The following is a 22,554-nucleotide window of genomic DNA, read 5'->3' as shown; positions in this document are numbered from 1 at the left end:
GAGTCTGCAAATGTTTTCCTCTTACCTTTGATCTTCAGGCTTTGATTTCACGAGGCTGTCTAAATAGGCCAAAAATTGAACAGGATGATTATGACAAAATTGCATGATATCTGAAGGCAAAATGGATGGGTAAAATCTGATTAAGGATCGAAGGGCGGATTCCCCAAACTTCTCATACAACCTGCATTTAAGAACAAAACACTTTAGTCTCCAACTTCAGTGAAATCACATAAATTGGTCAAATAATTTTTAGAAATGAAAAAAATATATACTAATAAGGAAACAAGAAACTTCCCAACATGCAAGCAAATAAAAATTTAGAGCCTCAGATACTAAAAAAATGCACATTCACAGAAACAACATACAGGACAACATACCGGGAAGCGTAGGCAATCAATAAAGGACTATCCAAAGGGATTGAGTCATCTAGTAACTTTAATCTTGTTGGTAAGTCTCCTTCTTCCATCTCCATATATGCAGGACTGGAACTTGCCATTTCTGAAAGACAAAGCACATCCTTTTCCCTTCATCTTTTAACGGTAAATATGCAATTCATTAGCACATTCTTTCCATAATCTTTAGTCATTCACCTACTATGTGCAATGTCCAAAGTTTGTTAGGCATTGTAGGAGACCAAAAAAAGAACAAGATGCAATCTCTATCTTTAAGGACCTTAAAATGAAATTGAGAGAGAAAACGTTTTGAAAGTTTTAAACAGGACAAAGGAATAATAACCAATACACTTAAGTGATAATTTCCCTGAAGAAATGAGCATCTGGTTGGCCATAGATCTGCCATCAATGCCAAATTACTCGTTTTTTTCTAGAGTCATTGCCCCTACTCTAAATAAAGATAATTAAATTAAAATAAAATAAATTTAAAATATTTGATCTATTTAAAATAATATAATCATGGAAAACCTTCATCCTTTGTAGGAAAATTTAACTATTGTAAATAGCCAAAGGTCATTTGAATCCAAATCTGGTGAATAAAGCAAGGGATGATCTACTTAAAACTATTTTAGTCAAAAAAAAAAAAGAACCTAAAGTAACAAAATTAGTTTCTTCAAGTACTTCTTAACTGGTTGTGAAGACAAATCCCAAAAAACAGTGCCAAAAGTTGTCTTCCATCTTTATGGCATCATTACAAAAAGGACAGAGCCTGTTCAACAAACCATTTTTAAAGAGCCAATGCTCAATTTCTAATATATCTGATACTTTAAAATAAAACCAGTCTCATCTTTTTCCCAGTTTTACTGTTTCCCATTTCACTGTGTAAGACAATGAGTACTTAAAAGAATTCAGAGGAGGAGGCCATCGTTTGAGATGGAGAAGTAGGGGAAGGCTTTATAACTGGACGGGAGCTACGCCGGGAATAAAAGCATACGATATCCACCTAAATTCAAGTAAGCAGCCAATCATTTCAAACTACCCATCACACTCTCTCTAACCAGCACAAATAATAGCTTAACAAGCACGCCAGCTATTGGAGACTCTTCTCTGCTCTTCTTCCTATGACTAGAGTTGGGGATGGTCATTTAGTGGAGACAAATACAGCAAATTTTCAATAAATAGTAATGTCAAACATTCAAATCTATTGAAGAGAAATAACTCATGTCTTATTTCAGATAAAAAAAGTCTACTTCTTCGACTCAGAAACAAAACTGAAATCATTTCCTTTGCTTTTAACTACTTAAATGTGAATTGAAGCAGAACTGTAACTATATATAGGTGCATGCAAGTGTAACTACATATATGTAACCATATATATATACATACAGCTATATATCCATGTTTCTAGAAATTTAAAAGATTTTTATGTCAGATAATATAAAAATGTCTATCAGTTTATTTTTGGCAGTGAATTAAAAGTATGCTTAAAAGTTTAAATCAATTATTGGAAACATGTTGTGCTGGTTTGGAGCTGTTATAGATCCCAGAAAGCCATGTTCTTTTAATCCAATCTCATGGGGTAGGACCTTTTGATTGAATGTTCCATGGAGATGTGACCCACCCAACAAATTATTTCCATGGAGGTGTGAACCCACCCATTCAGGGTGGGTCTTAATTAGATCACTGGAGTCCTTTAAGAGAGCTCATGGAGAGAAGCTCAGAGAAGCTGAGAGAGACATTTTGGAGAGAAGCTAAGATACATAATCCAGAGTTTGCCTCCAGGAGAAGCTAAGAGCCAACACAGACCCAAATGCTTGGAGATGCAACAGAGACACATTTGGAGATGCTAAGCTAAGAGATGAAGCCCAGAGTTTGCCCCGGAGAAGCTAAGAGAGGACTCCCAGACTCTTAGACAGAAACACCTCAGAAGAACCAAGCAGAAAGCTGAGAGATGTTAAGAGAGACAGAAGCCTGGAGAGATTTTAGAGAAAGCCATTTTGAAACGCATCCAGAGAGCAAAGGACGCCAGCCACATGTCTTCCCAGCTGACAGAGGATTCCATCAGCCTTCCTTCAGTGAAGGTATCTTCTTGTTGATGCCTTAGTTTGGACACTTCTAGGGCCCTAGAACTGAAACTTTGTAACCTAATAAATCCCCTTTATAAAAGCCAATCCATTTCTGGTATTTTGCATAATGGCAGCTTTAGCAAACCATAATGGCTTCTGTTATTCAAACAGGATTTTGAATTAAGAAGATTCATATCTTCAAAAAGATGGGATTATACAGTAGAAAGGGCATGCATGGTCTTTGGAATATGAGAACTGTTTTCTATATCAGAATGACACACACCGTGACCTTCAGTCAAGTCTGAGATAGAAACTGCTGTCTGTCTGCCAAAGCTCTGAGGCAGACATGCAAACTCTTCACCCATATCTATTCTTTCCTCCTCTGAACACCTTGATAGGATACACTTTCCGGTCACCTTTACAGTTAAATGAGGCCACGTGATGGAATTTGCACCAATGGCATGTAATTATTACCTTTCAATCCTTCAATAAAAGTATCCCAAACACAAGGACTGTTGGTATAACTAATCTTGATACTCTCCTTTGCTCTTTTCAAGTCCAGGAGAAAAAAGTACTTCTTTAGAAACTGACAAGCCTGAATTTCAGAAGAGTACTGTTGCAAAGTGAGATCCAAATGTCCATTTGTGCATTTGATCTCAGAATTCAATACATTCAACTCCAAACACAATGTTGTCAATTTGGCCAGGTCCTTCTGAAGACTATTTGCTATGATGCATGGAGAACATACTTGAAAAAGGTCACCCAATGGCTCCCTCAGACTGCTTACAGATTCACATGCTGTTTTAGCAACAGTTTCTTCATTGTCTAAAGAGTCCCTTTTCTCTTTTTCACTGTCTTCATATATTATTCCCTTTTTTGACTCATCAAGCAACAGCACATCCTGGTTGGATTTTGTGGATGAGTTACCCGTATCTGAAATGCCTGAAAAGTCCTTCATGGCAAATGTTTTTTCTAACTGTAAAAGCCACTTCTGTAAAACTTTTCTCAGAGACTTGGGTTCAAATAAAACCAGTGGATCCTGTAGCATTGTCCTATAAAAAGACAGAAAAATATAAAATTTATGTTTTATTTGGGCTTTTTTAACAAATTATTTCATGCTAAATGAGCCTAACCAACACAATATACTTATCTGTAATAAATATTACTTTTAAACACTTTAAATGACAATTATCTCAGCAAGGTGACAATACTGAGAATATTAACTTTGTAGTATTTTATGAATTCTTGAATTCTGATTCCAGATTAGACTGTCTCTGCCATAGACTGTCTCAGGACTATTATTAATGATTTCAGAAAGTTATTCCCATTCACTACAAAGCTTTCTTATTCATAAATACTTACATTGCTTCTGCTGTTGCTACTTTGAGCTCTTGGAACTTGTCTTCTGGGAGTTCAGTAGTTACCTCTTTTCTTCCCCTAAGAAGTATAAAAAAAAATAATAATATTCACAATATTATTAGAGGGAATCAAAACTTTCTTATACATAATTTCTCTAAACACTAAATGGTAGGTATAGAACGTAATGTTACATAAGACTAACAGATGAGTATAAAAAATGGTCCTTGACCTCAAGAAGGTTAAGCTGAAGTCACAGTAAGATCTAGTCAGAAAGAAAGGCATGTAAACAACTAACTATAATATAAAAGAGAATAAAATGAATTCTAAAGAATAGCACAAGCATTGTGCTATGGAAGCATAGAAAAAGGAATAATTATTCTGATAAGACAATCAAGGGAAGCAATCCTGAGGAAGTAGCATGTGTTAGGAAAAACTGATGGAAGAATACTCCAGATTGAAGACACAGTATGAAGAAAGACAGTGAGAATGGGATCCAAGATGGCAGATTAGGAGAGACAGAACAAGATACTTCTCGGTGAAAAACACTAGATAAAAAAATGCTCCAGAACATCAATTCCAGGGCTGTACTGGCTGGACAAGGTCTGCTACATCCACAGTGACCGTGTGCTTGGTGAAACCAAGAGTCTGTGTTCGAAAATGAGTGAGTGAGGCTGCTGGGGAAACAGCAGCCACACCGTGGTGGGGAGAAAACTGGGGCCAGCGTTTGGAGGCGAGTTAGTTTAAAAACCCCAAAAGTGGCTGCGAGTCCGGCAGCAATTGCTGCGCAGTCAAACACGGTGGGGAGTGCTTTCCACGTCTCAGTATCTGACGTGGACGATAGCCATTTGCACACCCGCAGCTAACTGTCCTGGAGCTAGGAAGGCAGAGGTCCGCAGAAGTGGGAAGTTACCACGCCCTGTACAGCAATCTTTTCAACAGGCTAGGAACACCCCTGTGCTGTGCCGCGGCCCAGGGCTACCCTTGGGGATTCTGCTTGCCTGTGACATTGCATAGTCTTCCCTCTGCGGAGGCCTGTGGAGAGCACAGCTTGGAGGCGGGTCCTGCATAGAAGTCCCAAGGGCCCTACACCAATCCTAGGGACTCATGGGCCCGCAGCAGAGAGAGACTGTGGGGAGTCTGAGCTGAAGGGCTGGACTCATGCAACAGCTTTAAGTCTCCAGGAATAGCTGGAAGACTTGAGTCTTAAAGCCGCCTTCCTTCCCTAACTGCGCAGGGCACACCCCTCACCTTCAGGTCTGGCTGCACCAACTGCACATGGAAATTTGGTGCATTGATTGGACCCACACAAGATTCAGACCCCACTAGCCACATAGACGAAGTCGAGGAGGATTGGCTTGAGGGTAGTAAGTGGCTCGGGTGTGCCATCTGCTGGTAAGTTAAGGAAAGTGCACTCCACCAAGCTGAAGCTCTGACAAGTTATAGGTAACTGTTCAAATAAGCCTGTATACCCTAAAATAACCCTATCAAGATAAGCAAATGCCAAGAGGCCAAAAACAATAGGAAATTTTAAAACATATGAAGAAACCAGAAGATATGGATACCCAAACCCAAACACCCAAATCAAAAAATGAGAGGAGACACAGTACTTGGAGCAATTAATCAAAGAAATAATCACAAACAACAAGATCATGGCACAGGATATAAAGCACATGAAGAAGACCCTAGAAGAGCATAAAGAATTTCCAAGAGTAAATTAAAAAATAGACCATCTTATGAAAATAAAAGAAACTGCTGATCAAAATAAAAAGATCTAGGATACACACAGAACAAGACTAGAGGAAGTTGAGAAAAGAATAAGCGAGCTGGAAGAGTGCAGAATTGAAAGTGAAAGTACAGAAGAAAGACTAGAGAAAAAAATCAAAAAATTCGAAGTGGATCTCATGGATCATGGACAATGTGAAGCGTGCAAATATAAGAATCATTGGTGTTCCAGAAGGGAAAGGAAAGAGAAAAAGTCTAGGAGGAGTATTCAAAGAAGTTGTTGGGGAAAACCTCCCAGCCCTTCTAAATAACATAAATACGCAAATCATAGACACCCATCAAACTCCAAACAGAATAAATCCAAAGAAACCCAATCCAAGACATATTCTGATCAGACTGTCAAATACTGAAGAGAAGGAGCAAGTTCTGAAAGCAGCAAGAGAAAAGCAATTCACCACATACAAGGGAAACAACATATGACTAAGTAGTGACTACTCAGTGGTCGCCATGGAGGCGAGAAGGCAGTGGTATGAAATATTTAAAATTCTGAAAGAGAAAAATTGCCAACCAACAATTCTTTAACCAGCAAAGCCCTCCTTCAAATTTGAGGGAGAGCTTAAAATATTCACAGAAAAACAAATGCTGAGAGAATTTGCTAACAAGAGACCTGCTCTACAGGAGATACTAAGGGGAGCCCTACAGGCAGAAAAACAAAGAAAGGAGAGAGCGGTATGGAGAAGAGTTCAGAACTAAAGAGATTTAGTAAGGGCACATTAAAGGAAATAAAGAGAGAGGGGAAAAAATATATCTGACAAAAAACCAAGGGATAGGATGGCTAATTCAACAAATGCCTCCACAGTAATAATACTGAATATGAATGGATTAAACCCCCCAATCAAAAGATATAGATTAGCAGAATGGATTTAAAAATATGAACCATCAATATGTTGCTTACAAGAGACTCATCTTAGACCCAGAGACTCAAAGAAATTGAAAGTGAAAGGATAGGAAAAAAAATATTCCATGCAAGCTACAGCCAAAAGAAAGCAGGAGCAGCAATATTAATCTCAGTCAAAATAGACTTCAAATGCAAGGATGTTATGAGAGACAAAGAAGGTCACCATATACTAATAAAAGGGACAATTCAACAAGAAGAAATAACAATCATAAATGTCTATGCACCCAATCAAGGTGCCACAAAATACATGAGACAAACACTGGTGAAACTGAAGGAAGCAATAGATGTTTCCACAATAATTGTGGCAGACTTCAATACATCACTCTCTCCGATAGATAGATCAACCAGACAGAGGATTAATATGGAAACTGAAAACCTAAACAATCTAAACAATGAATTTGAATGAATAGAAATATATATAGAAAATTACATCCAAAACCACCAGGATACACATTCTTCTCTAGTGCTCACAGAACTTTCTCCAGAATTGACCATATGCTGAGCCATAAAACAAGCCTCAATAAACTTAAAAAGATTGAAGTTATTCAAAACACTTTCTCTGATCACAATGGAATACAATTAGAACTCAATAACCGCCAGAAACTTAGAAAAGTCACAATTAAGTGGAGGTTAAACAATAGACTCCTGAACAATCAGTGGGTTAAAGAAGAAATAGCAAAAGAAATTGCTAAATATATAGATACAAATGAAAATGAGAACACAACATATTAAAACTTACGGGATGCAGCAAAGATGCTATTGGGGGGGGAATTTATACTTCTAAATGTATACATTAAAAAGGAAGAAAGAGCTAAAATCAAAAAACTAATGGAACAACTGAAGAAGCTAGAAAAATGAACAGCAAACCAATCCTAAACCAAGTAGAAGAAAAGAAATAACAAGGATCAAAGCAGAAATAAATGAAACAGAGAACAAAAAAACAATAGAGAGAATAAATAACACCAAAAGTTAGTTCTTGGAGAAGATCAACAAGATTGACAAGCCCCTAGCTAGACTGACAACATCCAAAAGAGAAGACCCAAATAAACAAAATAATAAATGAGAGAGGCAACATTACCGCAGATCCTGAAGAAATTTAAAAAACTGTAAGAGGACACTATGAACAACTGTATGCTAACAAACTAGGTAATGTAGAGGAAATGGACAATTTCCTGGAAACACATGAACAACCGAGACTGACCAGAGAAGAAACAGAAGAACTCAACCAACCATTCACAAGCAAAGAGATCCAATCAGTCATCAAAAAGCTTCCCATAAAAAAATGCCCAGGGCCAGATGGCTTTACAGGGAAATTCTACCAAACTTTCTAAAAAGAACTGACACCAATTTTACTTAAACTCTTTGAAAACACCAAAGAAAATGGAACACTACCTAACTCATTGTATGAAGCTAACATCAGTCTAATACCAAAACCAGGTAAAGAAGCTACAAGAAAGGAAAACTACAGGCCAATCTCCCTCATGAATATAGATGCAAAAATTCTCAACAAAATACTTGCAAAGCGAATCCAAAGACACATTAAAAAAATCATACACCATGACCAAGTGGGTTCCTTCCAGGCATGCAAGGATGGTTCAACATAAGAAAATCAATCAACGTAATACAACACATTAACAAATCAAAAGGGAAAAATCAACTGATCATCTCAATAGATGCTGAAAAAGCATTCACCAAAATCCAACATCCTTTTTTGATAAAAACACTTCAAAAGGTAGAAATTGAAGGAAACTTCCTCAATATGATAAAGGGCATATATGAAAAACTCACAGCCACTATAGTACTCAATGGCAAGAGACTGAAAGCCATCCCTCTGAGATCAGGAATGAGACAAGGATGCCCACTATCACCACTGTTATTCAACATTGTGCTAGAAGTGCTAGCCAGGGCAATCCGGCAAGACAAAGAAATGAAAAGCATCCAAATACAAAAGGAAGAAGTATAACAGTCATTATTTGCAGATGATAGGATCTTATATCTGGAAAACACAGAAATTGACGACACAGCTACTTGAGCTAAAAAACAAATTTAGCAAAGCAGCGGGATACAAAATTAATGCACATAAGTCAGTAATGTTCCTATACACTAGAAATGACCTAACTGAAGAAACATTCAAGAACAAGATACCATTCTCAATAGCAACTAAAAAAATCAAGCACCTAAGAATAAACTTAACCAAGGATGTAGAAGACTTATACATAGAAAACTACATAACTTCACTAAAAGAAATAGAAGGGGACCTAAAAATAAGGAAAAATATTCCTTGTTCATGGATAGGAAGGCTAAATGTCATTAAGAAGTCAATTCTACCTAAACTCATCTACAGATTCAATGCAATTCCTATGAAAATTCCAACAACCTACTTTGCAGACTTGGAAAGATAGTTACCAAATTTATTTGGAAGGGGAAGATGCCTCGAATTGCTAAAAACATTCTAAAAAAGAAAAACAAAGCGGGAGGACTTACAGTCCCTGACTTTGAAGCTTATTCTAAAGCCAAAGTAATCAAAACAGCATGGTACTGGCATAAAGACAGACATATTGATCAATGGAATCCAATTGAGAATTCGGAGATAGACCCCCAGATCTATGGTCGACTGATCTTTCATAAGGCCCCTAAAACCACTGAACGGGACATAACATTCTACTCAACAAATGGGGCTGGGAGAGCTGGACATCCATATCCAAAAGAATGAAAGAGGACCCCTATCTCACACTCTACACAAAAATTAAGTCAAAATGGATTAAAGACCTCAATATAAGAGACAGTACTACTAAAACTCCTAGAAGATAATGTAGGGAAACATCTTCAAGACCCTGTATCAGGAGGTTACTTCCCAGACCTTACACCCAAAGCACAAGTAACAAATGAACAAACAGATAAATGGGAACTCCTCAAAGTTAAAAGTTTCTGTACCTCAAAAGAATTAGTCAAAAAGGTGAAGAGGCAGCCAACTCAACGGGAAAAAATTTTTGGAAACCATTTATCTGACAAAAGACTGATATCTTGCATATATAAAGAAATCCTACAACTCAACGACAATAGTACAGACAGTCCAATTATAAAATGGACAAAAGACAGTTCTCTGAAGAGGAAATACAAATGGCCAAAAAACACATGAAAAAATATTCAGCTTCACTGGCTATTAGGGAGATGCAAATTAAGACCACAACGAGATATCATTTCACACCAATTAGATTGGTTGCCATTAAACAAACAGGAAACTACAAACGCTGGAAAGGATGTGGAGAAATTGGAACTCTTATTCATTGTTGGTAGGACTGTATAATGGTACAGCCACTCTGGAAGACAGTCCGGCAGTTCTTTAGAAAACTAGATATCGAGTTACCCTTCAATCCAGCAATTGAACTTCTCGGTATGTACCCGGAAGATCTGAAAGCAGTGACATGAACAGATATTTGCACACCAATGTTCATAGAGGCATTATTTACAACTGCCAAGAAATGGAAGCAATCCAAATGCCCTTCAAGAGATGAGTGGATAAACAAAATGTGGTATATACATACAATGGAATACTACGCAACAGTAAGAAGGAAGAATGTCATGAAACATATGACAACATGGATGAAACTTGAAGACATAATGCTGAGCGAGATAAGCCAGGCACAAAAAGAGATATTGTATGTTATCACTAATGTGAACACTATGAAAAATGTAAAAGAAATGGTTTATATTGTAGAATGTAAGGGACCCAATGATAGACAGCAAATAGTGAAGGGGGAACGATAATCTAATAAAAACAGGTCAGTTATGGAGGGTAAATTTAATGTTCTGGGACTGCTCAGGAATGACTATGGTTTGTTAATTTCTAGGAACAAAGTCTGCAGAAATGTTATTTTAGGTTATTTGTTTTTCTTATTCTTTTGTTGGGTTATAGTCTATTTTCTTGGGGTAGGGTAGATACATGTTGGGAGCAATGTAGTTATTTTAGGTTATTTGTTTTTTCTTATTCTATTGTTTGGTTTTGTTTGAAATGTTTTTTTATTGCTTATTTTTTTAATTTTTTGATACAGTTAAAAAAACAATGAATGAGTGTGAAAAAAGTAAATGAATGATGCGGGGAGGAGGGGAATAAATGTTTTGGATGTTCTTTTTTATTCTAATTTTTATGTTATTTTTTGGAGTAATAAAATTGTTCAAAGATTGTGGTGATCAGTGCACAACTATGAACAACTGATTGTACACTTTGAAGGACTGTATGTTATGCAAATATATCTCAATAAAAATGCAATAAAAAATAATAAAATTTAAAAAAAAAGAAAGTGAGATGTCACAGTACACATCCAGTTCTCTGACAGGACTGGCATTCAGAGTGCTTAGAAGGATATGGTTGGAAATGAGGCTGGAAAAGTGGGCTAAAGTCAGACTTAGGAGGACTGCCTCAAATGCCATGACAATAAATCTATACATTTTTTTCTACAGCCATCATGGATTCACACCTTTTATTTCATCTGACTGTTCAGGTACACTGGGCCCATTGGTCTCTCTCCCAGTTTCTGTATGAGTTCTTAACTTGTTTGCCTCTAATGCCGACATTCCTTGAACTATGACATAATGCAAAAGCCAGATGGATACAACACTTTCCACTGTGCCAGGTCAAGGGCTCTGCTATGATTCTATAAGAACTATGCCACCAGCACATCATAGCAAGAGACATGAAAGGACATCAGTGCCAATGCTCTCATTTTACAGGCCAGAGAGCATCAGTGACTTACCCATGCTTAGCAGAAGCAGAGTCAGGACAAGGCCTAGATCTTTGGCCATTCTACTCTTAATCTAATACTCCTTCTTTGATGTCCCAGAAATTGAGATTATGGGACCACAGGGTAGAAGGGTGGGAAGGGTTGTACAGGGGAAAGATGGAAGAGGCACTCTCTGCCTCAACAGATTTGCATGGGTTAAGACAATTTTCCAACACTTTCTGGTAATCATGATTTTTATGAGCTATGCAAACAATCTCAGTGAATGGGCTCATACATGTGCCTTCTCCAACAGGACATAGGTTTCTTCAAACTGGCAGCTGGCTCCCCTAGAATTTACACAGATTTATACTCAAGGCTTACCCAGTGTCTTCCTCCTTTGGGCAGGTGACTGAACTCATATCTTCTTCACATAACTGCTCATCACCCCTGGGTTCTGGTCCCACTTTTAGATCAGGGCTTGTGTGAAGGGTGCCAATCTTCTCCGTTGTTTTACGCACAAAGCTGGAAACACTAAAAGTCAAATACCAAAACAGTAACATGAAACAAAATCTCAGTACTGCCAAGAATAAAAACTTTAGTACCTGAGTTCTTTATTGTCCTATTAGTTCCACACTTTATAAAAAGAAGGAATCTATTTATAGCAACTTCCCAAATCACCTATATATTTCACATAAGGCCCACATAAATCCCACAATATAATGATTCATTTCGTTTACTAAATTACCCTGAAAAAACCAAGATTTAGTGCTAAAGAAAAGGTCTTTAACTCCAGTTGTGTCTGCAACGTTTCTGTCAACTTACCCAAAGTAAGCCTTGTGATCACTTGCCCCATCCTGGCCAGAGAACAATGAAGTCACAGTATACCCTTCTTAACAAGCAAAATTTGTTATCCAATGAGACTCAGATAAGCAGTTAAGCAGTAGCACAGTCTTCTCTCTTAAATTCAAATGCCAATCCTGCTCCTATGGAGTAGCTAGAAAGAGTTCTGTAAAGTCTCAAGGCCTTAGCCCAAGCTGAGAAAGGATCAAGAAATGTCAAATGATATACTGAAATTGTTCCCATCAGAGATGAGGAATAAGCAGATTTTTAAACTTTTGCTCTGTGTAGAGGAAAAAAACACATAGGTAACAATTCAAGTATCTAGCTACTCAAACAAAGAAGGAAGATAAATAACCTTGAGACCCTTCTTTTTCTCATTTAAAATACCTTTTTCTTCGCAGCACAAAGTACCTAATGTGACAGCTAAAGTAAAAACCAGAAATGGGATTAAATAACAAGACAATTGGTTTACCTTTCCTTGACGGCCTGAAGAGACACGAGAGGAGATGGAGAACGAAAGGATAATGGAATGCCAAAGGGGAGAAAAGTTTCATTCTTATCTGTCTCAAACGTCACTGGAACATGAGAAACATTATCTAATGAAAGGAATCAGGGAAACAAGAAACAAAATCTAATCACACAGAAGATTTTATCTTTAAGGAAATTCTGAAATGAATAAGCCAAAAGAAAAGAAGGATTCAATACCAAAATCACAACTGACCCAGATACTAACGGACAGAACACAGGCTTACAAGATGTACGGGATGGTCCACATACGCAACACTTAAGCAAGTACATTCATTTTCCTACTAACCCTGAATCCCCATAAGTCAAAAAGGAAGATTAGAGTCTATAATAATCTCTTCTCAACAGTTCGGTCACAGGAAAATGTGAACATTGGAAAGTGAAAGCAATGGCCCCCAAAACTGTAGTAATTTTTCATTCCTGATGGAAAATAATTTGGTTAGTCAGCATAAAGTTTTTCTATGCTTTTGGTTAATGATCTCCTTTCTTAAACTTCCCAGCATTTTCATCAAAATTAAGTACTTTACCAATGTTAGCTTAAACACGAAGGGGAAAAAAAAACAACTAAACATAAACCCTCTCTCCAAGTGGCGAGCCAATAAAGAGGTCTAGATGGGAAGTCTATCAAATAAAGTACTAAAAATAATTAACACCTTGTAAAAAACCCAATGTACAATACTGACAACCAGAAGTCACAAGAAACAATGCCTCACATCACCAACCAGCAAAAGACACATTCTTCACCTTCATTTCCCTGTGAGCCACAAAACTGATCTGGCTGGTTCTCTTCCTGAGGTGAGGTGAATTCTTTAAGTCTCTCATCTTCTGAAAGGGTTTGGCTGTGAAGGGAACAAGAGTCTTCATCTGACTGACTGCCTCTTCTACTACTAATGATACGATAAATACCAGTGTCCAAGACGCTGAAACTTTCCTAAAAATAGAAAAAAAAGTCCAAGAAATCAAAGCAAATTTTTCCATTATAATACAAGCAGAAAGTGAGTAACAACAATTATGGCTTACTCAAGTAAACCATAAGCAAGGTTTTGATACCTGGCAGCTGGGTTATTCTGATTTGCTAGTGGCATCACGCTACCATATTTCTCCATCTTATCTACGTAAACCCTGGCAGTTAGAATGGGAATTAAATGAGACAATCTGGACTTGCACTGAGAGTCAAATTAGCATGAAGCAACTGAAATCACATATTAGGAGCAAATTAACTTGTACCAGAGGTCATAGGAGGTCTCAGATGCATTTCAGAACCAAAAATAACAAACAATGACAAAAAATGTGGCTACAAAACACATCTAAACAGAGGCTTCCTATAACTGTCAAACTTGAAAGAAAGCCTCCAAAACTACTACATGGAAAGAAAGGTAAGTTTTAGGATCCTGGAGGTGAATGAGCACAAATTAAGGTGGGAAAATCTTACTCTATGGAAAAACCCTTTTAAAAGCTCAGATTACCTACATGTGATGAAATGGAGCTTCTTCTACTGCTGCAAGCTGAATCCAAAGGTTCAAACTTTAAGATCAATTCTTCCAGTTGAGAAATTAGATCACTATAGCTTGAGTGGTCCAGCTGAGATTTCAAATGCTCCAATTTATCTACAGTCAAAGTTTTTCTTGCCTAATAAAAGGATTAAGTAAACATCCATGGATACTACCTATAATACAATAGTTTATTGAAACTACATCCATAGTCAAATGACCGATATTTTTAAATAGGTCTAACATAAAACCTCAAAGATATTTTAAAAAACCTTTCGAGCTGGTGAAAGACCTAACGAACGAAATTAAGAATTTAATTAAGAGTAACCATACACATAATTATCATCTGTGAAACCAAGCATGAAGTTCAAATGAATGAATGAAGTTCAAATTTGTGGGTAAATTTGATATTTTTAATAAAATCGGAAAGTGTACCCTCTTTCTTACCCTTTACCCACCTGTAAAAATATTTATGTCACATTTACTAAGGGGAATTATTGCTGCTTTTACTGTAGGTCTCACAGAAAAGGCTAATAAAGGCAAGCAATTTTATAACACAATCATGCAAGCTAGCATGGTTTTAACAATCCGTGAAAAACATGTCTAATAAGCACTCTGACTTACTCTGCTGGCAATAACAGAATTTTGGAAGAGACAGCAAGTGTGAGCTGCCAGGTTCCATAGGCCTTTCCTTAGCAGGCGTTCCACACAGCGTTCCACAGATAGCAGGGAAAGATGTGAGACTTTCCCATTTAAATGTAAACAGAAAAGCTCATTCTTGCAGACTGCCACATCTTGAATTTCTATACAAAAACCACAGGGGTGAACACAGAGGATGTTAAACCAAATGCTCCTTTTCCATTTTTGCAAGGGCTGAGATTATTCTAATAAATTCACTTCTTATATAGGGTTTGGCTTGACTGAATTTCATCTCTATTTTTATACTTGCATTTCAATGAAGAAATACTATTTTAGACATTTACTGTTCTAAAAAGATCAAGAATCAAGGATATGGAGAAAGAATCACATTTCTGTTTTTAAATCCTAAGTTTAAAATGCTATTTTCTATGAAAAGAAATTGGAACTTTAAAAGAAGGCAATCTAAATTAGAGGCCAGACGATACCATTTCTGAGAATTACAACCTGATATTCAGTGAATGGATTTAAACACCGTATGTAACTCAACAAACAGTTCCTGAGAATATATATGTCTTGGCAGAACATCTTGAAAGGACTTAAACCGGAAGGACACTTGATCCATAAGAAATCAATGTTGAACAGACAAGAAAGTAATGGCTTCTTTCTCTTTGTTTATACAAAGTAGAACAAGACCAAAAATGTCAAGATAGCCTCTCTACTGGGCAGCACTGCTAAAAAAGCTAGATCTCCCCCATTTCTGGTTTTAACCAGAAGAATACACAGATTTATTTTCTTTATCTCAGCCCCACAAAGTGGTTGCAGTTCCCTCAAGGACTTTTTGAGTCCCAAACTATTAAAACACAAAACAGAAAGTAAAGCAAGACTTCTAACAGGGCTAAAGATTCAGGGTAAGTCGGGGAAAAAAGGTAACCTTCTTTAGTTTTAGCAGTGGTTGCAAATATTTAAGAATAAATGAATTTGGAGTTCTAAATAATCCACAAAAAAATAAACAGCTGAATACAAATCCACAGATGTATTCTTGGGCAGTACCTTACAATGGGAAACATCTATGATTTTAGTCTTTATAAGACACATCACCCCATTCTATTTTTCTACCTCTTATACTGCAAAAGAATCATCCTACAATAGTTAAAAATTACATAAGACCAAAAAATATAATTACCTTTGACTTCACTCCAAAGAAGAACTTGAATATTCTGGGGTATAAAAATGTAAATTCCTCTTTCTGTCCAAGTCAGCACACAATGCTCACTGCAAGAGAAAATGAAAGAAGTTAAGATAGGACACAGAAGTCTACGATATAATTCCCTGAATTCAGACCACATGACTATCATAATAAATAAATAAATATATAAATAAACAGTGATCCAGCTAATCAAGTCATAACACCACTTGCTGTCTGTAACACCACCTCACAAAAAAACAACAGTATAAAATGATCCTAAATTGGAGAGAAATCATACATATATACTAAATATGTTCTAGAAACAGAAAAGGTTGATATCTAGAAAAGCTTAGAGATGACTTATCTGATACTTGTTAAAGAAACTAAACTTTCCATATTTGGTATAAGACCACATTTAAAACAGACTAAACATAATGTCTTACTGCCACTCCAGTTGGAAATCACTGTCCTAGTAATTATAAGGATGGTGATATTTTGATGCCCTTAGTTGCCTATGGGTGACAAAAGGTCCACTATGTGCCAGGAGCTTTATCTATAACACTTAACCTTGTAGTAACTATCCATATAGAGCTCTATCTATAATACCTAACCTTGTAGTAACTATTCAAGTAGATGTGTTAGCCCTATATTATAAAAAAGGAAACAAGAGGCTCACAGAGATTAAATAATATGCCCAAGGCCATTCACCATGAATGCAGAAGAATCAGAATTTATACTAAGAATATTCTGGCTCCAGAATCTGGACTTTTTCCTCTATACCTCACAAAATCCATTTCCTGAAACACTTATCCTCATGAAGTCACCCACTCTTACCTAGAATCCTGATTTCTGCACTGAACTGCATTCTCAAAAAGATTTCCTAACTGCTAATCTTAATAACCCTTCCCTTATTTCACTTCTTCTTGACCCCAGTCAGGAGATGACCCTGTTGCATCTTCCTTCCATCCTCAGTCTCACCTCCCTGGACTTTCTTGATTCTCCACCTTGCTCTCCAGTTCTCTGGCTAGCCTTTACCAGCAGTCCTTTCCTGCTCATCTCTTTCTCTCCGCCCCGCCCCCCGCCCAGTTTTTCTACTCATCCATCCATACACTGGACAAAGGGGTGTGTGATCCACATGCCTTTTCCAATCACACTGTCACCCCTGATAAGCCACATTTTTATACAATCGTCTTCAAGATTCAAGGGTTCTGGGTTGTCGTTTGATAGTTTCAGGTATTTACTGCTAGCTATTTCAATTCATTAGAACCTAAAAAGGGTTATCTATATTGTGCATAAGAGTGTTCACCAGAGTGACCTCTCAGCACCTTTTGGAATCTCTCAGCCACTGAAACTCCTTTCATTTCTCTTCACATCCTACTTTTGGTCAAGAAGATGTTCTCCATCTCAAGACGCCAGGTCCAGATTTGTCCACGGGAGTCATATTCCACGTTGCCAGGGGTATTTACACCCGAGTGTCAGATCCCACGTAGGGGGGAGGGCAGTGATTTCATCTGCCAAGTTGGCTTAGCTACAGAGAGGGCCACAGCTAAGCAACAAAGAGGCATTCAGGAGGAGACACTTAGGCACAATTATAAGCAGGCCTAGCCTCTCCTTTGCACTTAGTCTTCCCACAGCAAAGTCCGTGATCAAGGGCTCAGCCCATCAAACCACCGGTCCCCAATGTCTGCGAGCACATCAGCAACCATCGAGGTAGGGAAGCCCAGCAACCCTGCATTCTCCCCCAACAATCTTCACATTAGTGGTAGCATATAATATTTCTCTTTTTGTGCCTGGCTGATTTTGCTCAGCATTATGTCTTCAAGGTTCATCCAACTTGTCATGTTTCACAACATTGTTCCTTCTTACTGCTGCATAGAATTCCACTGTATGTATATACCACATTTTATTTATCCACTCATCTGTTGAAGGACATTTGGGTTGTTTCCATCTCTTGGCAATTGTGAATAACGCTGCTTTGAACACTGGTGTGCAGATATCTTTTCACGTCACTGCTTTCAGATCTTCCGGGTATATACCGAGACGTGCAATTGCTGGATCGAAAGGTAACTCTATATCCAGTTTTCTAAAGAACTGCCAGACTGTCTTCCAGAGTGGCTGTACCATTATACAGTCCTACCAACAATGAATAAGAGTTCCAATTTTTCCACATCCTCTCCAGCATTTGTAGTTTCCTGTTTACTTAATGGCAGTCATTCTAATTGGTGTGAGATGGTATTTTGTTGTGGTCTTAATTTGTGTGTCTCTAATATATTATAAGGCTGAACATTTTTTCATGTGTTTCTTGCCCATTTGTATCTCCCCTTCAGAGAACTATCTATTCATATCTTTAGCCCATTTTAAAATTGGGCTGTCCATACTATTGCCATTGAGTTGTAGGAATTCTTTATATATGCAAGACATATAGTCAGATACATGGTTTCTAAAGATTTTTTCCCATTGAGTTGGCTGCCTCTTCACCTTTTTGACTAATTCTTTTAAGGTACAGAAGCTTTTAACTTTGAGGAGTTCCCATTTATCTGTTTGTTCGTTTGTTACTTGTGCTTTGGGTGTAAGGTCTGGGAAGTAACCTCCTGATACAAGGTCTTGAAGATGTTTCCCTACATTATCTTCTAGGAGTTCTAGTAGTACTGTCTCTTATATTGAGGTCTTTAATCCATTTTGACTTAATTTTTGTGTAGAGTGTGAGATAGGGGTCCTCTTTCATTCTTTTGGATATGGATGTCCAGCTCTCCCAGCCCCATTTGTTGAATAGATTGTTATGTCTCAGTTCAGTGGTTTTAGGGGCCTTATAAAAGATCAGTCAACCATAGATCTGGGGGTCCATCTCCGAATTCTCAATTCAATTTCATTGATCAATGTATCTTTCTTTGTGCCAGTACCATGCTGTTTTGACTACTGTGGCTTTAGAATAAGCTTCAAAGTCAGGAAGTGCAAGTCCTCCCGCTTTGTTTTTCTTTTTTAGAATGTTTTTAGCAATTCGAGGCATCTTCCCCTTCCAAATAAATTTGGTAACTACCTTTCCAAGTCTGCAAAGCAGGTTGTTGGAATTTTGATAGGAATTGCATTGAATCTGTAGAGGAGTTTGGTAGAATTGACATCTTAATGACATTCAGCCTTCCTACCCATGAACGTGGAGTATTTGTCCATCTTTTAAGGTCCCTTTCTATTTCTTATAGTAGAGTTATGTAATTTCTTTGTATAGGTCTTTTACATCTTTAGTTAAGTTTATTCCTAGGTACTTGATTTTTTTAGTTGCTATTGAAAATGGTATCTTTTTCTTGAGTGTCTCTTCACTTCATTCATTTCTAGTGTCTAGAAACATTACTAACTTTTGTGAATTAATCTCATATCCCGCTACTTTGCTAAATTTATTAGCTCCAGTAGCTGTATCGCTGATTTCTCAGGTTTTCCAGATATAAGATCCTATCATCTGCAAATAATGACAGTTTTACTTCTTCCTTTCCAGTTTGGATACCTTTTATTTCTTTGTCTTGCTGGATTGCCCCGGCTACCACTTCTAGCACAATGTTGAATAACAGTGGTGACAGTGGGCATCCTTGTCTCATTCCTGATCTTACAGGGAACGCTTTCAGTCTCTCATCATTGAGTACTATGCTGGCTGTGGGTTTTTCATATATGTTCTTTATCATATTGAGGAAGTTTCCTTCAATTCCTACCTTTTGAAGTGTTTTTATCAAAAAGGGTGTTGGATTTTGTCGAATGCTTTTTCAGCATCTATTGAGATGATCATTTGATTTTTCTCTTTTGATTTTTTAATGTGTTGTATTATGTTGATTGATTTTCTTATGTTGAACCATCCTTGCATGCCTGGAATGAACCCCACTTGGTCATGGTGTATGATTTTTTTAACATGTCTTTGGATTCGATTTGCAAGTATTTTGCTGAGAATTTTTGCATCTATATTCATTAGGGAGATTGGCTTGTAGTTTTCCTTTTTTGTGGCATCTTTGCCTGGTTTTGGTATTAGATTGACTCTAGCTTCATAAAATGTGTTAAGTAGTGTTCCATTTTCTTTGATGTTTTGAAAGAGTGAAAGTAATATTGATGTCAGTTCTTTTTGGAAAGTTTAGTAGAATTCCCCTGTGAAGCCATCGGGCCTTGGGCATTTATTTGTGGGAAGTTTTTGGATGACTGATGTGATCTTTTTGCTTGTGACTGGTTGGCTGAGGTCTTCTATTCCTTCTCTGGTCAGTCTAGGTTGTTCAGATGTTTCCAGGAAATTGTCCATTTCCTCTACATTACCTAGTTTATTGGCATACAGTTGTTTATAGTATCCTCTTTAAATTTTTTAAATTTCTTTGGGATCTGCAGTAATATCACCTTTCTTATTCATTATTTTGTTTATATGGGTCTTCTCTCTCTGATTTTGTCAGTCCAGCTAGGGGCTTGTCAATCTTGTTGATCTTCTCAAAGAACTAACTTTTGGTGTTATTTATTCTATTGTTTTTTTGTTCTCTATGTCATTTATTTCTGCTTTAATCCTTGTTATTTCCTTTCTTCTACTTGCTTTAGGATTAGTTTGCTATTTATTTTCTAGTTTCTTCAGTTGTTCCAATTAGTTCTTTGATTTTAGATCTTTTCTTCCTTTTTAATGTATGTGTTTAGTGCTATAAACTTCCCGCTAAGTACCATTTTGCTGCATCCCATAGGTTTTAATACGTTGTTTTCTCATTTTCATTCGTGTCTATATATTTAGCAATTTCTCTTGCTATTTCTTCTCTAACCCACTGATTGTTTAGGAGTGTGTTGTTTAACCTCCAAATATTTGTGAATTTTCTAAGTCTCTGATAGCTATTGACTTCTAATTGTATTACATTGTGATCAGAGAATACGCTTTGAATAACTTCGATCTTTTTAAATTTATTGAGGCTTGTTTTATGGCTCAGCATATGGTCGATTCTGGAGAAAGTTCTGTGAGCACTAGAGAAGAATGTGTATCCTGGTGATTTGGGATGTAATGTTCTATATATGTCTGTTAAATCAAATTCATTTATCCGATTGTTTAGGTTTTCAATTTCCTTACTGGTCTTCTGTCTCGCTGATCTATCCACAGAACAGAATGATGTGTTGAAGTCTCCCACAACTATTGTGGAAACATCAATTGCTACCTTAGTTTTGCCACTGTTTGTCTCATGTATTTTGTAGCACCTTGATGGGGTGCATAAGCATTTTTGGCTGTTACTACTTCTTGTTGAATTGCCCCTTTTATCAGTATGTAGTGGCCTTCTTCATCTCTCATAACATCCTTGCATTTAAAGTCTATTTTGTCTGAGATTAATATTGCTACTCCTGCTTTCTTTTGGCTGTAGCTTGCATGAAATATTTTTTTCCATCCTTTCACTTTCAATTTCTTTGTGTCCCTGTGTCTAAGATGAGTCTCTTGCATGCAACATATTGATGGTTCATATTTTTGATCCATTCTGCCAATCTACATCTTTTAATTGAGGAGTTTAATCCATTTACATTCAACGTTATTACTACGAAGGCATTTCTTGAATCAGCCGTCTTATCATTTGGTTTATGTTTGTCAGATATATTTTTTCCCTCTCTCTTATTGTCCTTTAATGAACCAATACTAAATCTCTTTAGAACTGAACGTTTCTCCATCTCTCTCTCTCCTTTCATTGTTTCTCTGTTGGTAGGGCTCCCTTTAGTATCTGAAGTGGGGAAGGTCTTTTATTAGCAAAATCTCTCAGGATTTGTTTGTCTGTGAAAAATTTAAGCTACCCCTCAAATTTGAAAGAGAGCTTTGCTGGATAAAGTAATCTTGGTTGGAAATTTTTCTCTCTCAGAACTTTAAATATGTCATGCCACTGCCTTCTTGTCTCCATGGTGGCTGCTGAGTAGTCACAACTTAGTCTTATGTTGTTGCCTTCATATGTGGTGAACTGCTTTTCTCTGGCTGCTTTCAGAACTTGCTCCTTCTCTTCAGTATTTGACAGTCTGATCAGAATATGTCTTGGAGTGAGTTTATTTGGATTTATTCTATTTGGGAGTTCGCTGGGCATTAATGCTTTATGTACTTATGTTGTGTAGAAGGTTTGGGAAGTTTTCCTCAACAATTTCTTTGACTATTCTTTCTAGACCTTTACCCTTCCCTTCTTTTCGCATTCTGTGACACCAATGAGTCTAATATTTGGACGTTTTATTTTATCTATCATATCCCTAAGGTCCGTTTCGATTTTTTCGACTTTTTCCCCATTCTTTCTTTTGTTCTTTCATTTTCTGTTTTGTCAACCTCCAGGTCACTGATTCGTTATTCAACTTCCTCTAGTTTTGTACTATGAGTATCCAGAAACTTTTTAATTTTGTCAACAGTTTCTTTTACTTCCATAAGACCATCTTTTTTTATTTATTCTTGCAATTTCTTTATGCTCTTCTAGGTTCTTCTTCATGTCCTTTACATCCCGTGCCATGCTCTCGTGGTTTGTCTTTAGTTCTTTGATTAATTGCTCCAAATACTGTGTCTCTTCTGACCTTCTGATTTGGGTGTTTGGGTTTGGATTATCCATATTGTCTGTGTTTTTCATATGCTTTAAAATTTTCTGTTGTTTTTGGTGTCTTGGCGTTTGCTTGACAGGGTTCTTTTAGGATATGTAGGCTAATTCAAAGAC

At 37.1% G+C, this 22,554-nt stretch overlaps 1 protein-coding gene across 3 annotated transcripts in view; it reads right to left on the bottom strand.

The window, feature by feature from the left end:
• HPS5 (HPS5 biogenesis of lysosomal organelles complex 2 subunit 2) overlaps positions 1-22,554 on the bottom strand; it is a 57,215-nt gene that overhangs the window by 7,123 nt on the left and 27,538 nt on the right. For all 3 annotated transcript variants that reach the window (XM_037839283.1, XM_037839284.1, XM_037839285.1), the window contains exons 9-18: positions 15,896-15,984; positions 14,698-14,876; positions 14,054-14,212; positions 13,328-13,514; positions 12,531-12,654; positions 11,600-11,749; positions 3,821-3,895; positions 2,933-3,510; positions 378-498; positions 26-181 (exon numbers count right to left, since the gene is read on the bottom strand). In XM_037839283.1, the coding sequence (XP_037695211.1) occupies positions 26-181; positions 378-498; positions 2,933-3,510; positions 3,821-3,895; positions 11,600-11,749; positions 12,531-12,654; positions 13,328-13,514; positions 14,054-14,212; positions 14,698-14,876; positions 15,896-15,984 (1,818 nt within the window). The remainder of the gene's footprint in view (positions 1-25; positions 182-377; positions 499-2,932; positions 3,511-3,820; positions 3,896-11,599; positions 11,750-12,530; positions 12,655-13,327; positions 13,515-14,053; positions 14,213-14,697; positions 14,877-15,895; positions 15,985-22,554) is intronic.

Source organism: Choloepus didactylus, chromosome 6 (genome assembly GCF_015220235.1).
Source record: "Choloepus didactylus isolate mChoDid1 chromosome 6, mChoDid1.pri, whole genome shotgun sequence".
NCBI classification, from domain to species: domain Eukaryota; kingdom Metazoa; phylum Chordata; class Mammalia; order Pilosa; family Megalonychidae; genus Choloepus; species Choloepus didactylus.
This window is presented reverse-complemented; position numbering and strand designations above follow the sequence as displayed.